The sequence below is a fragment of the Misgurnus anguillicaudatus genome, chromosome 1 (genome assembly GCF_027580225.2).
Source record: "Misgurnus anguillicaudatus chromosome 1, ASM2758022v2, whole genome shotgun sequence".
Taxonomy (NCBI): Eukaryota; Metazoa; Chordata; class Actinopteri; order Cypriniformes; family Cobitidae; genus Misgurnus; species Misgurnus anguillicaudatus.
Window position 1 is genome coordinate 12487115 of NC_073337.2, and position 17157 is coordinate 12504271.

Sequence of the window (17157 nt, forward strand, 5' to 3'; positions counted from 1 at the left end):
AAAATTATTAGCAGTACGTTTCATAGGATATGTTAACCTTTAGAAATATTTAACCTAGCAAATTTACCATATCCATTTAAACCTCCGCCAAAGTGATATAATTAGCCTACATTAACAACTAGTCACCAATGTTATAAAGCAAAATTTATTAAAATGAAATAGGCTTGTTTCGTTAACCGTCTGAGTGAGGATACAGTAACCGTGGCTTGACTTTTGCCTAAAACTATTGGATGGGATGTTTTGTCACGTCTTTCTTGTTATCACCAAAAAGTTATTATATTTATTATTTTACATTAGTTTTGGTTTTCCGTTGACGTTTTCTTTGTTAAAATTTATTGGATTTATTGAATATCTTAGCAGATGTCTTTTGCACGTGCATAGCTAATCTCAAAGTCCTAACGTTAGATTTAGGCCTACACAATGTAAAAATCCGCACACTAATGCAATCTGTATAAAACTACCATAAAGTACATTTGAACAGCCAAGTTATTCAGAGACTAAGCAAAGATGGCCAATTCTATGTTGCATATGTTTTTTAAATTACATTAAATTATCTTAGTATTATACTTTACTACATTATACATTAACGGATTCTGTGCTTAAATATACATTAAAAATGGTATTACAGTACGATATATATATAGCGCACAGATTTTGTGCGTCTCAGAAGACATAAATGACGGACGCGCGCCCTCTACTGACAACTGACTGTCTAAACCAGTCTTTGTTTCAAAAGACAACAGAAATACATTTTTTTTTACAACAAATTAAAAACCATTTACAAATCCGTAAAATTTTCCTTATATTAAACAAATATATTTTCATTTCAATTACATAAAAATTATAGTTAAAAAACCCAATGCTTCTGTATACAATCCAAAACATCCAATGCTTCTGTATTTCAGCAGAAACAATCAAGGCCTGTGCATCTCCAAAGTCTTAGACGTTGGATTTGTCTTTGAACAGCACATGCATGTAAAGATCCTGGTGTTATTTAGTAGTTCCCCACTGGAAGTGTTTCAATATGACACAGATGGGTCTCAGCTGATTGGCTCCAGCTTATGATGACTTGTGTCGTTAGATGTACAGTTCATGCAGTTTTGACCTTTCTGAAGAGTGAATTTTGTAGGTCCTAGAAGGATTATCTTCCCACTGCCTAAACACTCATCTCCTTTATACAACACAGCAAACTGCAAAAAGTAAACAAAATAGCACAAATTAAGGCATGAATTCAGGACAACAGACCTTATGTTCCTTTTAAAATTGCATGCGAGTATCCTAACTGTACAGAATCTCAGTTTATTTTTGTTCATAATTACCAGATATTACACATTGAATTATTGTTAGGATCAACTGATTTAATGAAGAAAAATATATCTACCTGCATATGAAAATATACAACACAAGATTTTCACATAATTATGAAGTGCAAATATTTTATTTATTTCAACTTAAGGATTTTAATACAATAAAAACACGGCATTATAATTGGTAATAATGAGAATAATGGCGATTACAAAAGAGATATAATTATATATAATTATACATTGTATAATTGTGCTAGGAAGCCTTTTTCTGGGCTAAGTGCTAACAAAGAATCACAATGAAGAGTGCTTTTATGTAGTATTTCTAAAAATAGATAGATATTTCTGGTGTACCTGACCAGGTGTCATTGCTCGCATTGGCTGTTTAACAATTATCCACAATGACCCATCTAGATTTAAAGTCACCGTGCATGGAGCTAAAAGAAGAAAGATTATGCCATTAGCACTGCTGACGTGATCAAAACACAAGACAAAATCCTGCTTGTTGTTATAAATCGTGTAACAGAAATCAAGCAACTCACTTAAAGGCATCCGGTTATTATAACGGAAGTGACATTCCATCATTTGAGTGCGAATAAGTTCAACAGGTGGCTCTTCGGCTATCCAGTGGAAGCGGTCTGTCTTTAATGTGTCTCGTAACAGTGCTGGGTGGTTAGTTGTTGGTCCCTGCAAGAGTTTCCACACATTATAAATCAATCAATCTTTTATAGTAACATAAATATACACGAGTATGAACAATCCGAAATGTGTAACTCACCACAAATACCTCACTAGTTGTGATGTCTTTATCAACCACAAACCAAGGGTCTTTTTGACCTCCTATTCTAGCCCTCTGCCCCAGTGTTAATGTAAACCAACCTAAAGTAAAAAAAAAAAACAGTAATATGTACCACAGACTTTGTATAGGAGAGGAAGAAATATTAATTAATAATTCATTATATATAAATATTTACCGTTATGCTGCCCCATTATCTTTCCATCTTCAATAGAGACATAATTTCCAGGTTTGGGCTCTAAATACTATAAAAAATTATGAGGAAATCTATATAAGTTTCATGACTGAACTTGGTATTTATTTCCCGGTGAGGGGCATTGTTGTTAATGTTTTCAAAATGACCTATTTTTCATGTTTAAATTATTAGATTGTGCCTTGATTGCATATGAATCACTAATATATACACTTTAATGAGTTTATGAAAAGTGCCTTCAGTTGTTTTTAGGCTGAAATGCGTATCAAACACATACCTCAAGGATAAACTGCTCAAAGTTTCTTTCTCCAATGAAACAGATACCCATGCTCTTTTGGTGGAAACAAAGTACATTTAATTATTTATATCAGAACACCACTTAATTTTAAGTAAAAAAGCCTCGTGTACCTCGATTGTGAAGATGTAAATGAATCAACATTACCTCTTTCTTCTTTAAAACATGCTGAAAGCCGGCCTCAGCTGCTATCTTCTTTACAAAGTCTTTGGTTAGTCCAGACAAGGGGAACAATGTGCGTCGCAAAGCATCCTGGGAGATCTGACTAAGGAAGAAGGTTTGGTCCTTCAAGAGATCAGCTCCCTGATATAGCCGTACCGCTAAGATTCAAAAAGGGATTCAAGATCTCAAAGCTGAAACAAACCACACCATTTACACAAATGCTAATGAAAAGAGCATAACATATTGGTAACATATTAACATAGAGCTCATTTTTGCTACTTCCTTTGATTTTTTTTATGTAATACTGAAAAAATTATCAAGGTTTCACTACTAAAGGATATCTTTACATGTTATCCACATAGCAGAGGCATAGGTTGCGCTTACGTTTTCTGATTTCAAATCGATCTCTGAAGAGGGTTCGACGAGGTGGAGCGTACTTCTGTTGAAAAACCTCCTTGTCTTCTTGGGATGTCCGTGCATAGTGTCCTGTCGCCATGGCGTCAGCACCTGTTTCCACATGAGACTGTGATGAGAAATATTACACACACAGCAAATAAAAAATAAAAGACATCATCTACAAATGAAAAATAAAAGACATAATCTACAAATTGGTACAAACTGTCCCAAAAACACATTTTGCTGTGTTCAGCATTAAAGGTGGGGCGCACAATAAAAAAAAAGGCTTTGGAAAAGGGAGTCGGGCCAAGTAACACATTTGTGTGCAACCCTGCTTTTCTGGCATTTGTGTTTAATGTATAAATATAACACATTTTAAACTGTATTCAGGCCCAAATGTTGGTAACGTCAAATCTCATAAGAATTAAATACAAAATAAACTAGCACATATATTTAATTGGACCCTTTTGAAGTTGATGAACAATATTTTATGAAACTAACTTTTTTTACTAAAGCTTTGGCAGAAGCTGAAAAGTTTGTTCTTGAATCCCTTCAAACTTACCTAAAGTGTTAACAGCATACTGATAAAAGTGCTTGAACTTGATGTGTTTGTTACACATTATGTCTGGATTGGGTGTTCTGCCGCTCTCATATTCCTTAAGTAAATTACTTAGAAAAACAAGGAAAAATAAAAAGAATGAACAAATTAAGCTCTAATTTAATAATTAAATGATATGTCCACAGAAATCTATTGTGACATTTACCTGAACACTTCATGCCAGTATTCTTTAACATATGACACCTGGTGGAAAGGCATGTCTAGCATCTTACACACTTTATAAGCATCTTCACAGTCTGTCTCTGAGGAACAGACTCCTTTCTCATCATGAGAATCCCAGTTCTTCATGAACACTCCAGTCACGTGATAGCCTAATAGATAGATAAACAAATTATGTTATTTTATCATACATACGTGTGCGCGCATAATTTAGGAAGAATAAAACATTAAAAGAAATCAGGGGTTAAACGTGCACATTTTTATGAATTTATCTCTAACAATAAATACAAAATTTTTTTGAAATCAATACAACAATTGATTTGCAATCAATTAAACTATAATGAATAAAAGTGTAATACGTTTTCATTACCAGAAAGAGTGTGAATTCTTACCCATTCTTTTAAGTAACAACGCACTGACGGAACTGTCAACCCCTCCAGACATGGCACACACCACGTGTCTGACTAAGCCCATTTTGCGTATAGATATGATTCAAATAGACAATTTTTAAAAATGGGATTATGAGTTTCACGCCTCTATAATGAAGGTCGCCATGTTTAAAGTCATTTTCAAAACATTGCCCCATCGGTAACAAAAATCAGCGCCAGTGAAAGCATCATGTTCCTAGTGGGAACCATTTAACTGTAACACTCAATGCGACGCATGGGTCAGTGGCCAACAGAACGGGAGCCGTTTCCCAATGTCAAGGAAGGATCCTCGGAAGCTAGAATTTCGAGGATGCTACGTCATCGACGTCCGTCGAAGGACTGTTCCAATGTCGAGGATCCTCGAAATTTCAGCCAAGGACTGAGTCCTTCGTTCGACAAATATCCCATATACAGGAAAGGATGCAAATTTGTATCCTTCGCGCTCTTCACGCGCTGAAATCACCCACAATCCTCTGCGCGCAGCACCGAAAGCACACCTTTCAATCACGTAATGACGTAATGACGTGCACTTGCTAGCCTGTTCCATTTAACGTGTTCTCCGAATGCTTAAAAGGAGCCTCGCCTCGCCTCTCAAGGAAGTGACTTGTAAGGACTAGTCCTGCCAAGGAAGTATCCTTGACATTGAGAAACGGCTACAGTCCTTTGTGATAACTAGATACATTTTTTTATTTAAGACTTATACAGGATTGGACTTCATTGTTGTGTAAGGTACCAAGCTTGGCGCACTGCATTTAAAATATACTTTTTGGTACATATGCATAATGTGCATGCAACTTTTTTAGTCGCCGAGCGAACCCTAGTGGTAATAATTTGTTTATTTCAGGCTTCAAAGTATCGCGAGAGTTACTCCAAAGCTTACCGAGAGGTCTGCTCTCGCGGTACTCTTATGTCATACTGCTTTGGTCTGCGGTGCACGGCAGTTTTGTGGTGACACGTTTTGCGTGATATAGTATTATTAAGAAGTTTTGGATTTAACTGTTTTCAGGTAACCCCTAATTACTACGCAATTTGATGTTAAATATATCTAATGTATTCGATACATTTAAACAGTTAAAGGGACAGTTCACCCAAAAATTAAGATTCAGTTTTTTAGTAGGAAATACCATGAAAGCCGATGGGTACCGTCAACTGTGTAGTTACCATTATTTATTACCGTTATTCATCAAAATATCTTTTGTTTTCAAGAGAATAAAGAAAATCATACAGGTTTAGACTAACACAAGGGTGAGTAAATGACAAAATTTTTAGTTTTGCGAAATATCACTTTAAATTTAATTAATGAAGCAATATAACTATTTTTAGGATATATTATGTAATGAATTTGTATTAAATATAATGTGTATTTTTTCATTTTCTTTTGTTACCATTTTCTTCTTACTGCTTGTTCTAAAAGGCATCTGCAATTATGCAAAGTTAAGAAATTATAGCAATAAATTTGATTTGAATAGTATTGGTATTGAAATTATATACAACAATATTTTTGATGCAACAGGAAAAATGGGAGAAGTTTCAGCAGACAGCATCACTGCAGAGATGCTCAGAGAGGCACATGAAACTGTCAGACGAAGTCCGTTAAAGGTCATCCACACTCCAATGATCCCGTGGTCCCAAACCACACTGCCACTCAACACATCTGGTGACATTCACATCAAACTGGAGAACATGCAAAGGACCGGTGGGTTTGTGGTCTGAAATTGTACAGTCTGTATGATTTTATAACAGCAATATATGCGCATGCAAAATATACCATCTGAAAGATAATGAATGGATGTTATTTTTCTCTTACCACCAGGTTCATTTAAGATAAGAGGTGTTGCAAACCAGTTTGCACGGAGACTCGAAGGGGGCAATTTTGTAACCATGTCTGCTGGGAATTATGGAAAGTCATTTGCTTATGCCTGTAAGCATTATAGATCAAAAGGCAAAGTTGTAATGCCCGAAACCGCCCCCATCTCAAGATCTGCACTTATACAAGTATGACCCCCAACTTTTCACACTGCAGTAATGTGTGTATCTTAATTTAATCACTAGTAAAATATTGTATCCATCATCTGTAGAGTTTAGGAGTCGAGGTTGAAAGAGTGCCAACTCCACGTCTCATGGATGTTGTTAACCGATGCGTTCAAGAGGACAACATGACTTTCATGCATTCATATGATGACCCTGATCTTATAGCAGGCCATGCCAGGTCAGTACATCTAAGAAGTAGTTATTTATTCTGTGATGCTGCACATAGTATATTTTTATTAATTTACATGTTAACATCTCTTTCAATGATAGCTTGGGTTTTGAGATTCTAGAGGTTATAGCACATCCAGATGTAATTGTTGTCTGTTGTGGTGGAGGTGGGCTACTTGCCGGTGTGGCAGCTGCCATCAAACTCTCTGGATGTGAAAATACAAGGATCTATGGAGTGGAACCAGAAGGAGGTGAATATTTAAAGTTGTTATGATGTTTCAACGTTTCCTTTTGGTGACATGCACAGTTTTTGTGTTTTTTTTTAAAGGGTATCTCGACTATAAACACTTGTTTGCTTTAATACTTTATATTTGCCTTCTAGTACCAAAATCCATTGATAGAAACACTAAATATTTTCATTGTCAAAAAAATCAAAATTTTGTGCGTAGTGCATTTCACGTTGATGACGTGTAATGGTTGTCACACAATATTACAGTTTACTATAATAAATACTATGGTATCTACTAGTTTATCATGTGACAGTGTTTTGCATAGCCAAGCTTCACCCACTTTTTCTGTAGACCTTAATGTAAAAATCACTTGTTAAATGAGCTGTTTTGACTTTTTATTATAGCATGTACAATGTACAAGAGCTTCGCTGAGAAAAAGCCTGTTGGTATGGATGCCAAAAGCATTGCTTCAGGGCTAGCACCACCATTCGCAGGTATAAAATCTCCTGTTGAATATAATGCTGTTAATACAGTGAATATAATGCATTTATTCACGTTACATATTTTATAAGTTACAAGACTCATGATTTTTCTTATTCCATTTGGAAAGTTTAATGTTTGGATTCACTCCAGGTGTGTTGCCATACAAGTTGTGTCAGAGATACGTGGAAGATATTGTTCTGGTGACCGATGAGGAGATCAAATCTGCTGTTTCTACACTGTATAAGGCCGGCCTCGTTGTTGAACCATCAGGCACTGCAGCGTTTGCTGCCGTAATAAATAACAGAATACCAGACATCTATGACAAGAATGTCGTGGTCATCCTCAGTGGAGGAAACATCGGAAAAGATGAACTTAGCAACTTTCCAGATTAAGTTTACTCAAACTTGAGTCTGCACCTCACACAAAGCTATCGTTTGACCTATAAAGTCTGACAGGCGGGGTGCATGATCTCTGGAAGACATTTGAAATCACCTAAACAAATACACCCCTACCCCAATAGAATCTGGACCTTTTTTTGATGTGCTACTAGTGTGTTTTGGCACTCAGCCCGACTCCCTTTTCCAAAGTGTTTTTAAAAAATCATGCATCCCACCATTAATATATATCTCATGCAACATATGGAGTACTTAAAGGGATACTTCACCAATTTAGCATTCAGCTTTGTATCTGTAGAAACCTGGCAGTATTACTGAATGACCATGTTTCCCTCCCTCATTTCCCCCTGAGAGGAGAGATATCTGCATTTTGGTTCTGCAAAAAAGTCCTCCGATGATGTAATATGACGATTTTTGCATCATCGGAGGACTTTTTTGCAGAACCAAAATGCAGGTGTCTCTCCTCTCGGGGGGAGGTGATGGAGGGAGACGTGGTCATTCGGTGGTGCTGCCGGGTTTCTACAGATGCAAAGCTGAATGCTAAATCGGTGAAGTATCCCTTTAAATATTTTTTTCATTTTTGGCAGCACCAGTCCTCATTCACTGACATTGTATGGAAAAGAGTAGCCTGAACATTCTGTTAAAATACCTTCTGTTTTCTGCAGAAGGAAAAATGAACAGATTTCAAACAACATGAGGGTTGAATATTGATGGATTTTTGGTTTGAACTGTATCATTTTAATACTTTTGGCCTAAAAAGATCGCAACACAGTTATACAATGTTCACCTTACTAAAAAATCCAGTTAAGACCAGCATGAGCTGGTAGCTGGTTCAAGCTGGTCCTCTCAGCCTGGCAAAGCTGGCGTCTAAGTCCATATTAAAAAGTGACCAAAACACAGCTAGACCAGTTTGGAACACCAGCAAAACCAGCTTATGCTATTTTAATCTGTTTTTTTTTTTCAGTAGGGAATAGTGACTCATTAGAAATAAGGTGTTACTTGCGTATGACTTGTTTGATTTGAAAACACTAAATAAAGCCATGAAATATTATTTGGTTGTCATCTTAAAATCCCCCCCCCAATCCTAGCATTAAGTACCACCTCAGTGGTGACTTTAAGTTGAAAGACAATACAATTATTGTGTTTAAAGACAATAAATCGATCATATGCATAAAAGGAACTGCTGTGAAATTTCCAAAGATACAGGGTTGCTCTGTCCCTTATCCTATTTGAGTTTTGACAACGTATTTAATGTGATTGTGGTTTCCTTATGAGCAGGGTTAAATCAGGACTATTGGGCAAGTGAAAAAATGTATGATTTATTAATATTTATAAAGACTGAAATAATATCAAACATATTCAGAAGTCTTTTAAAGATTTTGAAAACTTCCAACAAATGCGTCCAGTCTTGCAATATGTGAAGTTATACTTCCCACTGAATTTACATCAGATTTATTTAACATATAAACTCAAAAGACTCAGTATGAGTCAAATACAAAGATTTGCTTATAGATCAACATCTATGCAACATCTTTTGTGGCCATCCTGCACACAACAGCATCCAAAAGACTCCCACACTTTTCCTCCTGCGGTGCAACTTTGTAAAGCTGTAACCAAAAATAAAAATGGTACTTGTCAAATAAATGCATCAAGCAAGATTATGCCTACTTCCCATCGTCACTGTATAAGAAAACAAAGCTTTTTAATTATAGCAGCATTGGTCATATCAGACACTTGACCGACATCAATCTGCTCTCCATCCACCTTTGAGATGATGTCATCAACGTTGAGCGTCTCTTCTTTATTGTGTACTAACACAAAATAAACTGCACTATCACTGTCTGAAATCCCAAACCTTTTGAAAGCTTCAGATATCTATTATACGTAAAAAAAGCCACATGTTAAACAAGGCACGCTATGAATAGCATTAATATACAAATGTATTCCTGTACTTGATACCGCTCACATTGTTTGTGGGTGAAAGATTAAAAATTATTTCAGAGTAAAGACTTCTGGTCTTCATTTTCCCAATTGTATGCAGGTGAACTGCTTTATTTGCAGCAACCAGGACCTGGAATGCATCCACAACCTTTACAAAGAGAAAACAAGTAAATAAGATAAAATGATCTCTCAGATAATAAACAAGTTATTGAAGCTGTAACGTTAGTACATTAATGACGTGTATGTATGGTGCAGGAATGTATTGAACAGTACTAAATGATTACTTTAGTTCGTCATTGTAAAATGTACATGACTTGTACTATACTTTGAATACTGATCTAAAGAAGCAAAGGTATTTTAGCGTTACCTATCCGATGACCATAAATTATTATGCATACATAAGTAAAATGTGCCGTGTTTTCTCACCATTGATGGGTTGATCAAAGCGCCTTTAATTTCGCCATTCACGGCCATTTTTCTCAACTCTGTCGCATTCTTCACATTTTTGAAAAGTAACTGAGTTACTGTGTATTCAGGGAATAGCTCTAAATCCTGTGTACGAAGCATTATTATTTCACTATTTTCAGTTTGCAACACACGCAGAGGCAGAGCACGTTCCGCTCACAGGCGGAATAAAAATAGTGTGACACCATCCTATGCTGCTGCGAATGTTATGACGTTTTAATAAAATATTATTAAATCGTTGTGTATATATTTAAGTAAACGTGCATTAAACAGTTTAGATTACAACACATGTAAATATTACTGTTAAAGAAGAAGAAGAATTAAAAGATAAAATTTAGTGAAATGGGCGTAGCAATCTTGCTCGGAACTCGGAAGTGGTCAAGTGAAATGAGCCCAAGAACTGCGTCTTTTTAACTTTTTTTTTTAATTCTGAACAATATAATTGTTTAGATGGTAGGTTTTAAAATATAAAACGCTATATGAAAACATGTTAAGTAAATACTTGATAACATCTATACGGAACTATTTTCTCACCGTTCAAGGTTTCCACACGGACGCTGTATGTGACGAACCGGCAAGCTGTCAAAAATGAGCATTTATGCGATTTTAGCGAATTTGTGAATATTTTTACTCCATGGTTAATGAGCTCAGGAATGATTACATCGCGAGATCTCGTAATCCCATCGTAGTTAACTTTCACAAGTGTTTAAACATTAAAGCGTTTTCTCTGTGTTTGAATTAATATGGAGAGGTTTGAGCTTTATATCTTCACATCTCTGTGCAGCATTAACTTCCTTATATCATGCATTTTGTTCTCCAAAATCACACGGGAACAGAGAGATCCTTACATGGATGAGATATTTCATGTCCCTCAAGCCCAGAAGTACTGTGAAGGAAAGTTTAACGAGGTACGCTGGTGATGACGGATTGTGTTTTTAAGTGTTTGTGTATTTGATTATTCACATGTCTGATGTGTCAACAGTGGGATCCAATGATTACCACTCTCCCTGGTTTATATCTGGCATCGGTGGGTCTGATCAAGCCTGCGGTGTGGCTGTGTGATCTGAAGGGCAAGGCGGTCTGCTCCACTGCCATGCTGAGATTTATCAATCTGCTATTCAACAGTGGGAATCTGTATATCATCTATCTGATCATCAGCAGACTGCACCCCAAAGATAAGGTGTCTTATTACAACTCATTTTTCAGTTTTGGCTACTAGAAATCTGGTGTATTGATATATAAAAAACACACACTAAAATAATATTACAAAGACATTGATCAATCTTGAAATTAATTTGGATATTATTTGACATATGGCTTTTTAATGGTAATAATTTGTGACCGTGATTATATTAACATTTAGCCAGTTTGACTTTTAAATATAAAATGTATTCAAATATATGGAATAGACAATTGTTTCAGTTTTATGTGAACAGTATGAGTTGTGACTTATTCGTGGTACAACTCGGAGCACATTATAGCTTTTAACCCCCAAACTGGCTCTGTCTCGTGAGCAGGACACCCGAGTTTACTTCACTGTTTTGCATGTAAATTGTTATCTATCACAAAATATATTTTATTAATTTATTAATTTGTGACTAGAGTATGCAGCAAACTGTTGACACCTAGTGACCGTTGTTGGTAAAACCATTAAAAGTATAACACAACCCTCTTTTTTTTGTATAAAATATATACTTTATTGCATTCTTTTTATTTATTACAATAAATGTAACTGCTATAACCATTTTTATTTAATATTTTAACATCCAGACACTTCCGTGAAAAACTTTAAAGTGTCGTCTTCAAAACGAGACCAAGATTAGGCTTCTAGTCCAACAAAATGCCAGAGTTATATTAATTTGAAGGTTTTCACCCCTAGCCTGGCTCCGCCCTCCTACGTGCTTCAGCTTAATTTTCATTTTGCTTCAGTTCTACGTCTGGGACTGCTGTGTAGAGTTTCGTTTTCTCCTGCAAAAATCTGCAGGTCCAATCCGTGAACAGAGGGGGTTGGCTAAAAACGATAACGTTGAAGTCGTGCATCAGTCTGAGTTGTAGTTCAGTAATGGCAGCGGAGAAAGACGTGAGAAAAGCTATTCGGTCCGTTGTTGCAAAACTGCCGAATATACAGAAGTTAAAGCCGGAGCAAGAACCAGGTTTGCTAAGTTTTGTTGGTCTGATTATTCGGACTTGTTGTTTCCGGCCGGTTTCGGCGCATGATACGTCATGACCACACGTTAGTGATCGCCTGAATGTACGAGAGTCGGTTGGACCAGGCTATTTCACCCCCACCCACACACACACACTCACACTCAAAAAGGGCTGTGCCAGTTAAGAGGTTAAATGATTACCAAACAATATAGATATTAAAGCAAAAAATAAATAAATAAAATAACGCAACTTTAATGAAGTAATCAAGCCTTTTTTTTATCTGCTGGAAACTGTGACCAACTGTGAATAGCAACAAAATTCCTACATCCCTATTTGCCTACTTCTACTATTGTATGTACTGTTTTTGTTATATGAAAGTATATACATTTTAGTGCATAGCAAAAGAGGGGACGTGTAACCGAAGTGAACGACATTGTAATTGTTAACAATAGCATGCCTTAAAAAATTAAACGCTTTCTTTCATTTCAGCATTTGTTTATGAATTATTTCTTATTTAATGTTTACTATATCATCATGTAATGTATTCAGTAAAGCATCACTTATTTGATTGAATAATTCAGTGCAGCATCACTAAACGTCTCTCTCTCATGGTGAGTTGAGGATAATATCGACCATTTAAGTGTCCATGGATCTGCACTTTGAATTTAAATGGATGCAATAGTACATATATTTTAACATTAGGGCTGGGTATCGATTCAGATGTTCCAGATCGATTCGATTTCGATTCACAAGCTATCGATTCAATTTCGATACTCGGTTCAATTTTGATTCTTGGGTCGATTTTTATACTCTATTTTCGATTCAACTCAATGAATATAGATTATATAGAATATTACATTATATTAGAATATTATATTATATTATAATCAGTGGCGGCTCGTGAGGATGCGCTAATTCCAAATAAGTGTTCGGATTGTCATATGTGTGGTTCCCTTTTCCAAAATATGTGTCCTGCGTGTCCGGAGATCCTGTGTGCATTAAGTGTTTTGTCAAAATAAGTGCCTGCTGCACTTATGATAAAAGAGACGCTCACGACCCCAAAATACACGCTAGAAACTTCCTTTACACTAAACTCTGATTACGCATGATATTATACGAGTATCTGGCAAACGCAAGCGTCTCTTTTCATAAACCCTTTAGACGCGTCTGCAGCAGGCACTTATTTTGGCAGGACACGTGATGCACATAGGATCTCTCGATGCGCAGAAGACATGTTTTGAAATTACAAACCACACACATGACGGGCTACATACATGTTTTGACGGACTTCGCATCGTGCACCCTCAAAAAAAGAAGTCACCATCCGTCACTGATTAGAATATATTAGAATAAACACTGAATGAATGAATAACAGGCTCGCCTCTCACTTCTTGGTAACATCGCGCAAGGTAAAAAAGATGGTGGAGAAGACTAGTAATTAGATTAAAGTTAATCTTACGTTTAATGTTTGCGGAAAAAATAGATTCGTGGGCTTTAAGAATCGTTTTTGAATCGACCACGTAAAAACAACAACGATAAATCGAAAAATCCTTTTTTTTGTCCAGCCCTATTCAACATTCTAGGATGTGGGATATACTTATTTTATTTCGAATACTATTTAGAATGGGTAGTTGGCGAATTGGGACTCACCAAATGTGTCACACATGTTTACATTGCTATGGTATAATATAAGATCAAGGTACAGTATATCAAGAGTCATTTTTTTCTCATTTCAATATCCTTTCTTTCTCTAGTCCCGCTCCGCAGTCCGCAGAATGCTGTCTTCCTACACACTGTCCACATTTCCTGTGCTCTACTTCTTCACATTCCTGTATTACACTGATGCCGGATCTACGTTCTTCACATTGTTCATGTACCTTATGGCACTGTACGGATCCCATAAAGCAGCAGCGCTGCTCGGCATTTGTGCCATCCTCTTTCGGCAGACCAACATCATCTGGGTGGCGTTCTGCGCTGGAACCGTGGTGGTCCAAATAATGGACGAAAGCTGGCGAACTGAACAGTCAAAAAAGCGAGATGAGAAATCCCTCTCCCAGGTCCCCATGACCATCGGTGGGGCGATGAGAGTGATACGTTTTCTGTTGGATTTTGTCAAAACGGCTGCCAACATAAAAGCCGTGGTCTTGTCAACCTGGCCGTATATAATCATAGCTGTCGGTTTTGTGATATTCACGGTGCTAAACGATGGCATTGTGGTCGGAGATAGAAGCAGTCATGAAGCTTGCTTAAACTTTCCACAGATTTTCTATTTCCTGTCATTCACTCTCGTATTTTCTCTTCCTATCTCTCTGAGTTACCAAAAGGTAGTCAGGTTTTTTCAGTCTGTACGCAAGCAACCCTTGATTTATCTCATACTTGTGAGCGTCTTTTTGATTTTGGTTTGGAGATTCACATTTGTTCACAAATACCTGCTCGCAGACAACAGACATTTTCCGTTCTATGTATGGAATAGGATTTTCCAGAGACATGACCTCGTTCGTTTCCTTCTGGTCCCTGGATACGTGTTTGCGGTCTGGAACTTTTTCGATACTTTAAGGTACAAGTCATTGTTTTGGTATATGGCGTTCTGCGTGTGTGTGGTGCTGGCCACCGTCCCACAGAAACTTCTGGAGTTTCGATATTTCATTATTCCCTATCTGTTATATCGTGTACATGTCCCTCTTCCATCTCTGCTCAGACTGTTGCTCGAGTTTGGCCTTTACACTGCAGTTAATGCAGCTACGATCTATATATTCATCTATAAAACCTTCCAGTGGCCCGACAGTACCGATACACAGAGATTCATGTGGTGACTCGACTGCAACAATAAATGAAACCTATTTTCACATTTTCTATCCACAAAAGAGAGTGTTTTTTACCATTTAACTGAAAAGAAATCAGAATATAATTCCAGTACTAGTTCTCACAGTCTAACGAGGTTGCGTATAAATGGCACAAGGTGTGAAAATCGTGCAATACATACGGCAAATTCCAATTTGGCGTGCATGTGGTGCGCCAGTCCTCCCCATTCACTTAAAGGTGCAGTGTGTAATTTTTAGAAGGATCTCTTGACAGAATTGCAAAATCATATACAAAACTATATTATCAGGGGTGTATAAAGACCTTTTTATAATGAACCGTTATGTTTTTATAACCTTAGAACCAGACGTTTTTATCTACATACACTGAGGGTCCCCTTACGTGGAGGTCGCCATTTTGTGCTGCCATGTTTCTACAGAAGCCTTTAATGGACAAACTTTTTTACTAAGTTGTCTCTGACAATGACATGTTTTTCCGGTGGCAGCTACTGTAGCTTCTCTATGCGTTTCAAAAGCGAGGGGTGAGCAGTGGATTAAGCCGTTGGTTGCAATTTGCAACCTCACCACTAGATGCTGCTAAAATTTACACACTGCACCTTTAAACGGCTTAAATCTTTTTTTTCGTTTTATGTATTGTTTTCTCTTTTTTTTTGCTTTTTTTACCAATTTAGCTTGGGTTTAGGGTTAGAACAACTTTTTGTTACATGAAAATGACATCCTAACCCCAACTCCAAGCGACCATTGCTCAAAAATAGGCAAAAACATGGAGAAACCTGTATATTAAATAACCTCCTTAAGCAAATCTGAAATCTAACCCTAAACCCAAGCGAAAATGATATAAAAAAAACTGAAAAAAATTGAGAAACCAATAAATAAAATGTCAAAAAAGATGCGCCGTTTAAGTGAATGGGGAGAACTGGCTTATGATATGCACGCCAAATTCCAATATGTATTGCACGATTTTCACACTTTGTGCTATTTATATGCATCTACATGAGACTGGGTAGGCTTATCCATGTATTTATTTGCTGTTATTTTCATTTGTATTTTTGTCTTTAGTTGTACTGCGCGTTTTTAAGCATTTTTGTTTTGTGTGTGTATTGTTATTCAAAGTCACATTAAGTAAAAAAAAGTTAAAACATGTCATATGTTGTAATTTCTGTTTTGTTCTAGTTTTACCTTATTTTTAATGCCGTCTGTTGGTTTACTAGACCATATGCTGTCTGTTGGTTTACTACTGTACACCTCTTATTGTATTTGCCTCAGGTCTGTGTTCTTTTCAATTATTGTTTCTTTGGATCCACAGGATGGGAGTCTATAATGTACTTCACCTTAAAATTAAAGGTTGAGCTAAAAAGATTTAGCTAAAATCTGCATGATCGTGCACTGCAAAAAATCATTTTTGTCTTGTTTTCAGTGAAGGTATCTGATGATTCTTGAATTGGGATGCTTTTTCTTGATGAGCAAAACGACTCAAGAAAAAAGTCTAGTTTTTAGACCAGAAATATCACATTTAAGATTTTGTGCATAAAACAAGCAAAAAAACAAATGATCTGCCAATTGGGAAAGCAAATTTTTCTTGCATTTTTCTTGAATTTAGTTTTTAAGAAAAAATTTTTAAGATTTTTTTGCTTACCCCATTGGCAGATTTTTATTAATTTTTTTTTTTATGCACAGAATCATTTAAATTTGATATTTTCTTGGAACGTTTTGCTTATCGGGAAACAGCATCTTAATTTAAGAATTTTTGGATATTTTTTACTGAAAACAAGACACAAATACTAAGATTTTTTTTCTTGAAAATAATTTTTTACAGTTGTGGCCTTCCAAAGGGGAGAATTTGCCACCATTACTTATGGATATTTTTTTCCAAAGCCCATGTATATTTTTATAGCTGTACCGACACTGTCTAAAGTATCTGAAGTGTTTCAAAATTATTACATTAATCATGTTTAGGTAGGTCCTGCTTACCGCAAAGCTAAAGACTATTCAGGTACAGATGGTGGCCACAAGGTGCCACATGGTGGCAGTGTCTGCTTTATTTTCAAATACATTTTCATTGTAGGCCTACTATCTTCAGTATATTTCTCATTTAGCTTTTCCTTTTGAGTTTTTCCACTTAGTT

The 17157-nt window shown here is 36.3% G+C and overlaps 4 protein-coding genes across 8 annotated transcripts; 2 read left to right on the forward strand and 2 right to left on the reverse strand.

The window, feature by feature from the left end:
* Positions 1–785: 785 nt before the first annotated feature.
* Positions 786–4543, reverse strand: trmu (tRNA 5-methylaminomethyl-2-thiouridylate methyltransferase). The gene is made up of 11 exons (XM_055189656.2): positions 4317–4543; positions 3911–4076; positions 3709–3815; positions 3135–3257; positions 2736–2908; positions 2571–2624; positions 2279–2345; positions 2083–2183; positions 1847–1991; positions 1659–1741; positions 786–1190 (listed from the first exon to the last, which is right to left on the reverse strand). Exons 1-11 carry the CDS (start codon positions 4396–4398, stop codon positions 1041–1043), a joined length of 1251 nt encoding a protein of 416 aa, XP_055045631.2. The 5' UTR covers positions 4399–4543; the 3' UTR covers positions 786–1040.
* A 14-nt stretch (positions 4544–4557) lies between these two features.
* On the forward strand, positions 4558–8840 carry srr (serine racemase). 5 transcript variants are annotated; one of them, XM_073866536.1, is made up of 9 exons: positions 5123–5358; positions 5559–5597; positions 5866–6048; positions 6166–6347; positions 6431–6561; positions 6654–6802; positions 7186–7275; positions 7415–7656; positions 8247–8840. In XM_073866536.1, the coding sequence occupies exons 3-8, from the start codon at positions 5871–5873 to the stop codon at positions 7654–7656; spliced, it is 972 nt and encodes a 323-aa protein (XP_073722637.1). In that variant the 5' UTR covers positions 5123–5358; positions 5559–5597; positions 5866–5870; the 3' UTR covers positions 8247–8840. The 5 variants fall into 5 exon arrangements, with proteins under 5 accessions (XP_055045635.2, XP_055045638.2, XP_073722637.1 ...); XM_055189660.2 differs by lacking the exons at positions 5123–5358; positions 5559–5597; positions 8247–8840 and adding exons at positions 4558–4609; positions 5008–5081 and having other exon boundaries at positions 7415–7786; XM_055189663.2 differs by lacking the exons at positions 5123–5358; positions 5559–5597; positions 8247–8840 and adding exons at positions 4569–4609; positions 5008–5076 and having other exon boundaries at positions 7415–7786.
* Positions 8841–8958: 118 nt separating this feature from the next.
* tprkb (Tp53rk binding protein) lies at positions 8959–10267 on the reverse strand. The gene is made up of 4 exons (XM_073866542.1): positions 10027–10267; positions 9626–9748; positions 9354–9534; positions 8959–9262 (listed from the first exon to the last, which is right to left on the reverse strand). Exons 1-4 carry the CDS (start codon positions 10165–10167, stop codon positions 9180–9182), a joined length of 528 nt encoding a protein of 175 aa, XP_073722643.1. The 5' UTR covers positions 10168–10267; the 3' UTR covers positions 8959–9179.
* A 338-nt stretch (positions 10268–10605) lies between these two features.
* On the forward strand, positions 10606–16433 carry alg10 (ALG10 alpha-1,2-mannosyltransferase). The gene is made up of 3 exons (XM_055189655.2): positions 10606–10973; positions 11048–11245; positions 13968–16433. The coding sequence occupies exons 1-3, from the start codon at positions 10809–10811 to the stop codon at positions 15024–15026; spliced, it is 1422 nt and encodes a 473-aa protein (XP_055045630.1). The 5' UTR covers positions 10606–10808; the 3' UTR covers positions 15027–16433.
* The last annotated feature ends 724 nt before the right edge of the window (positions 16434–17157 follow it).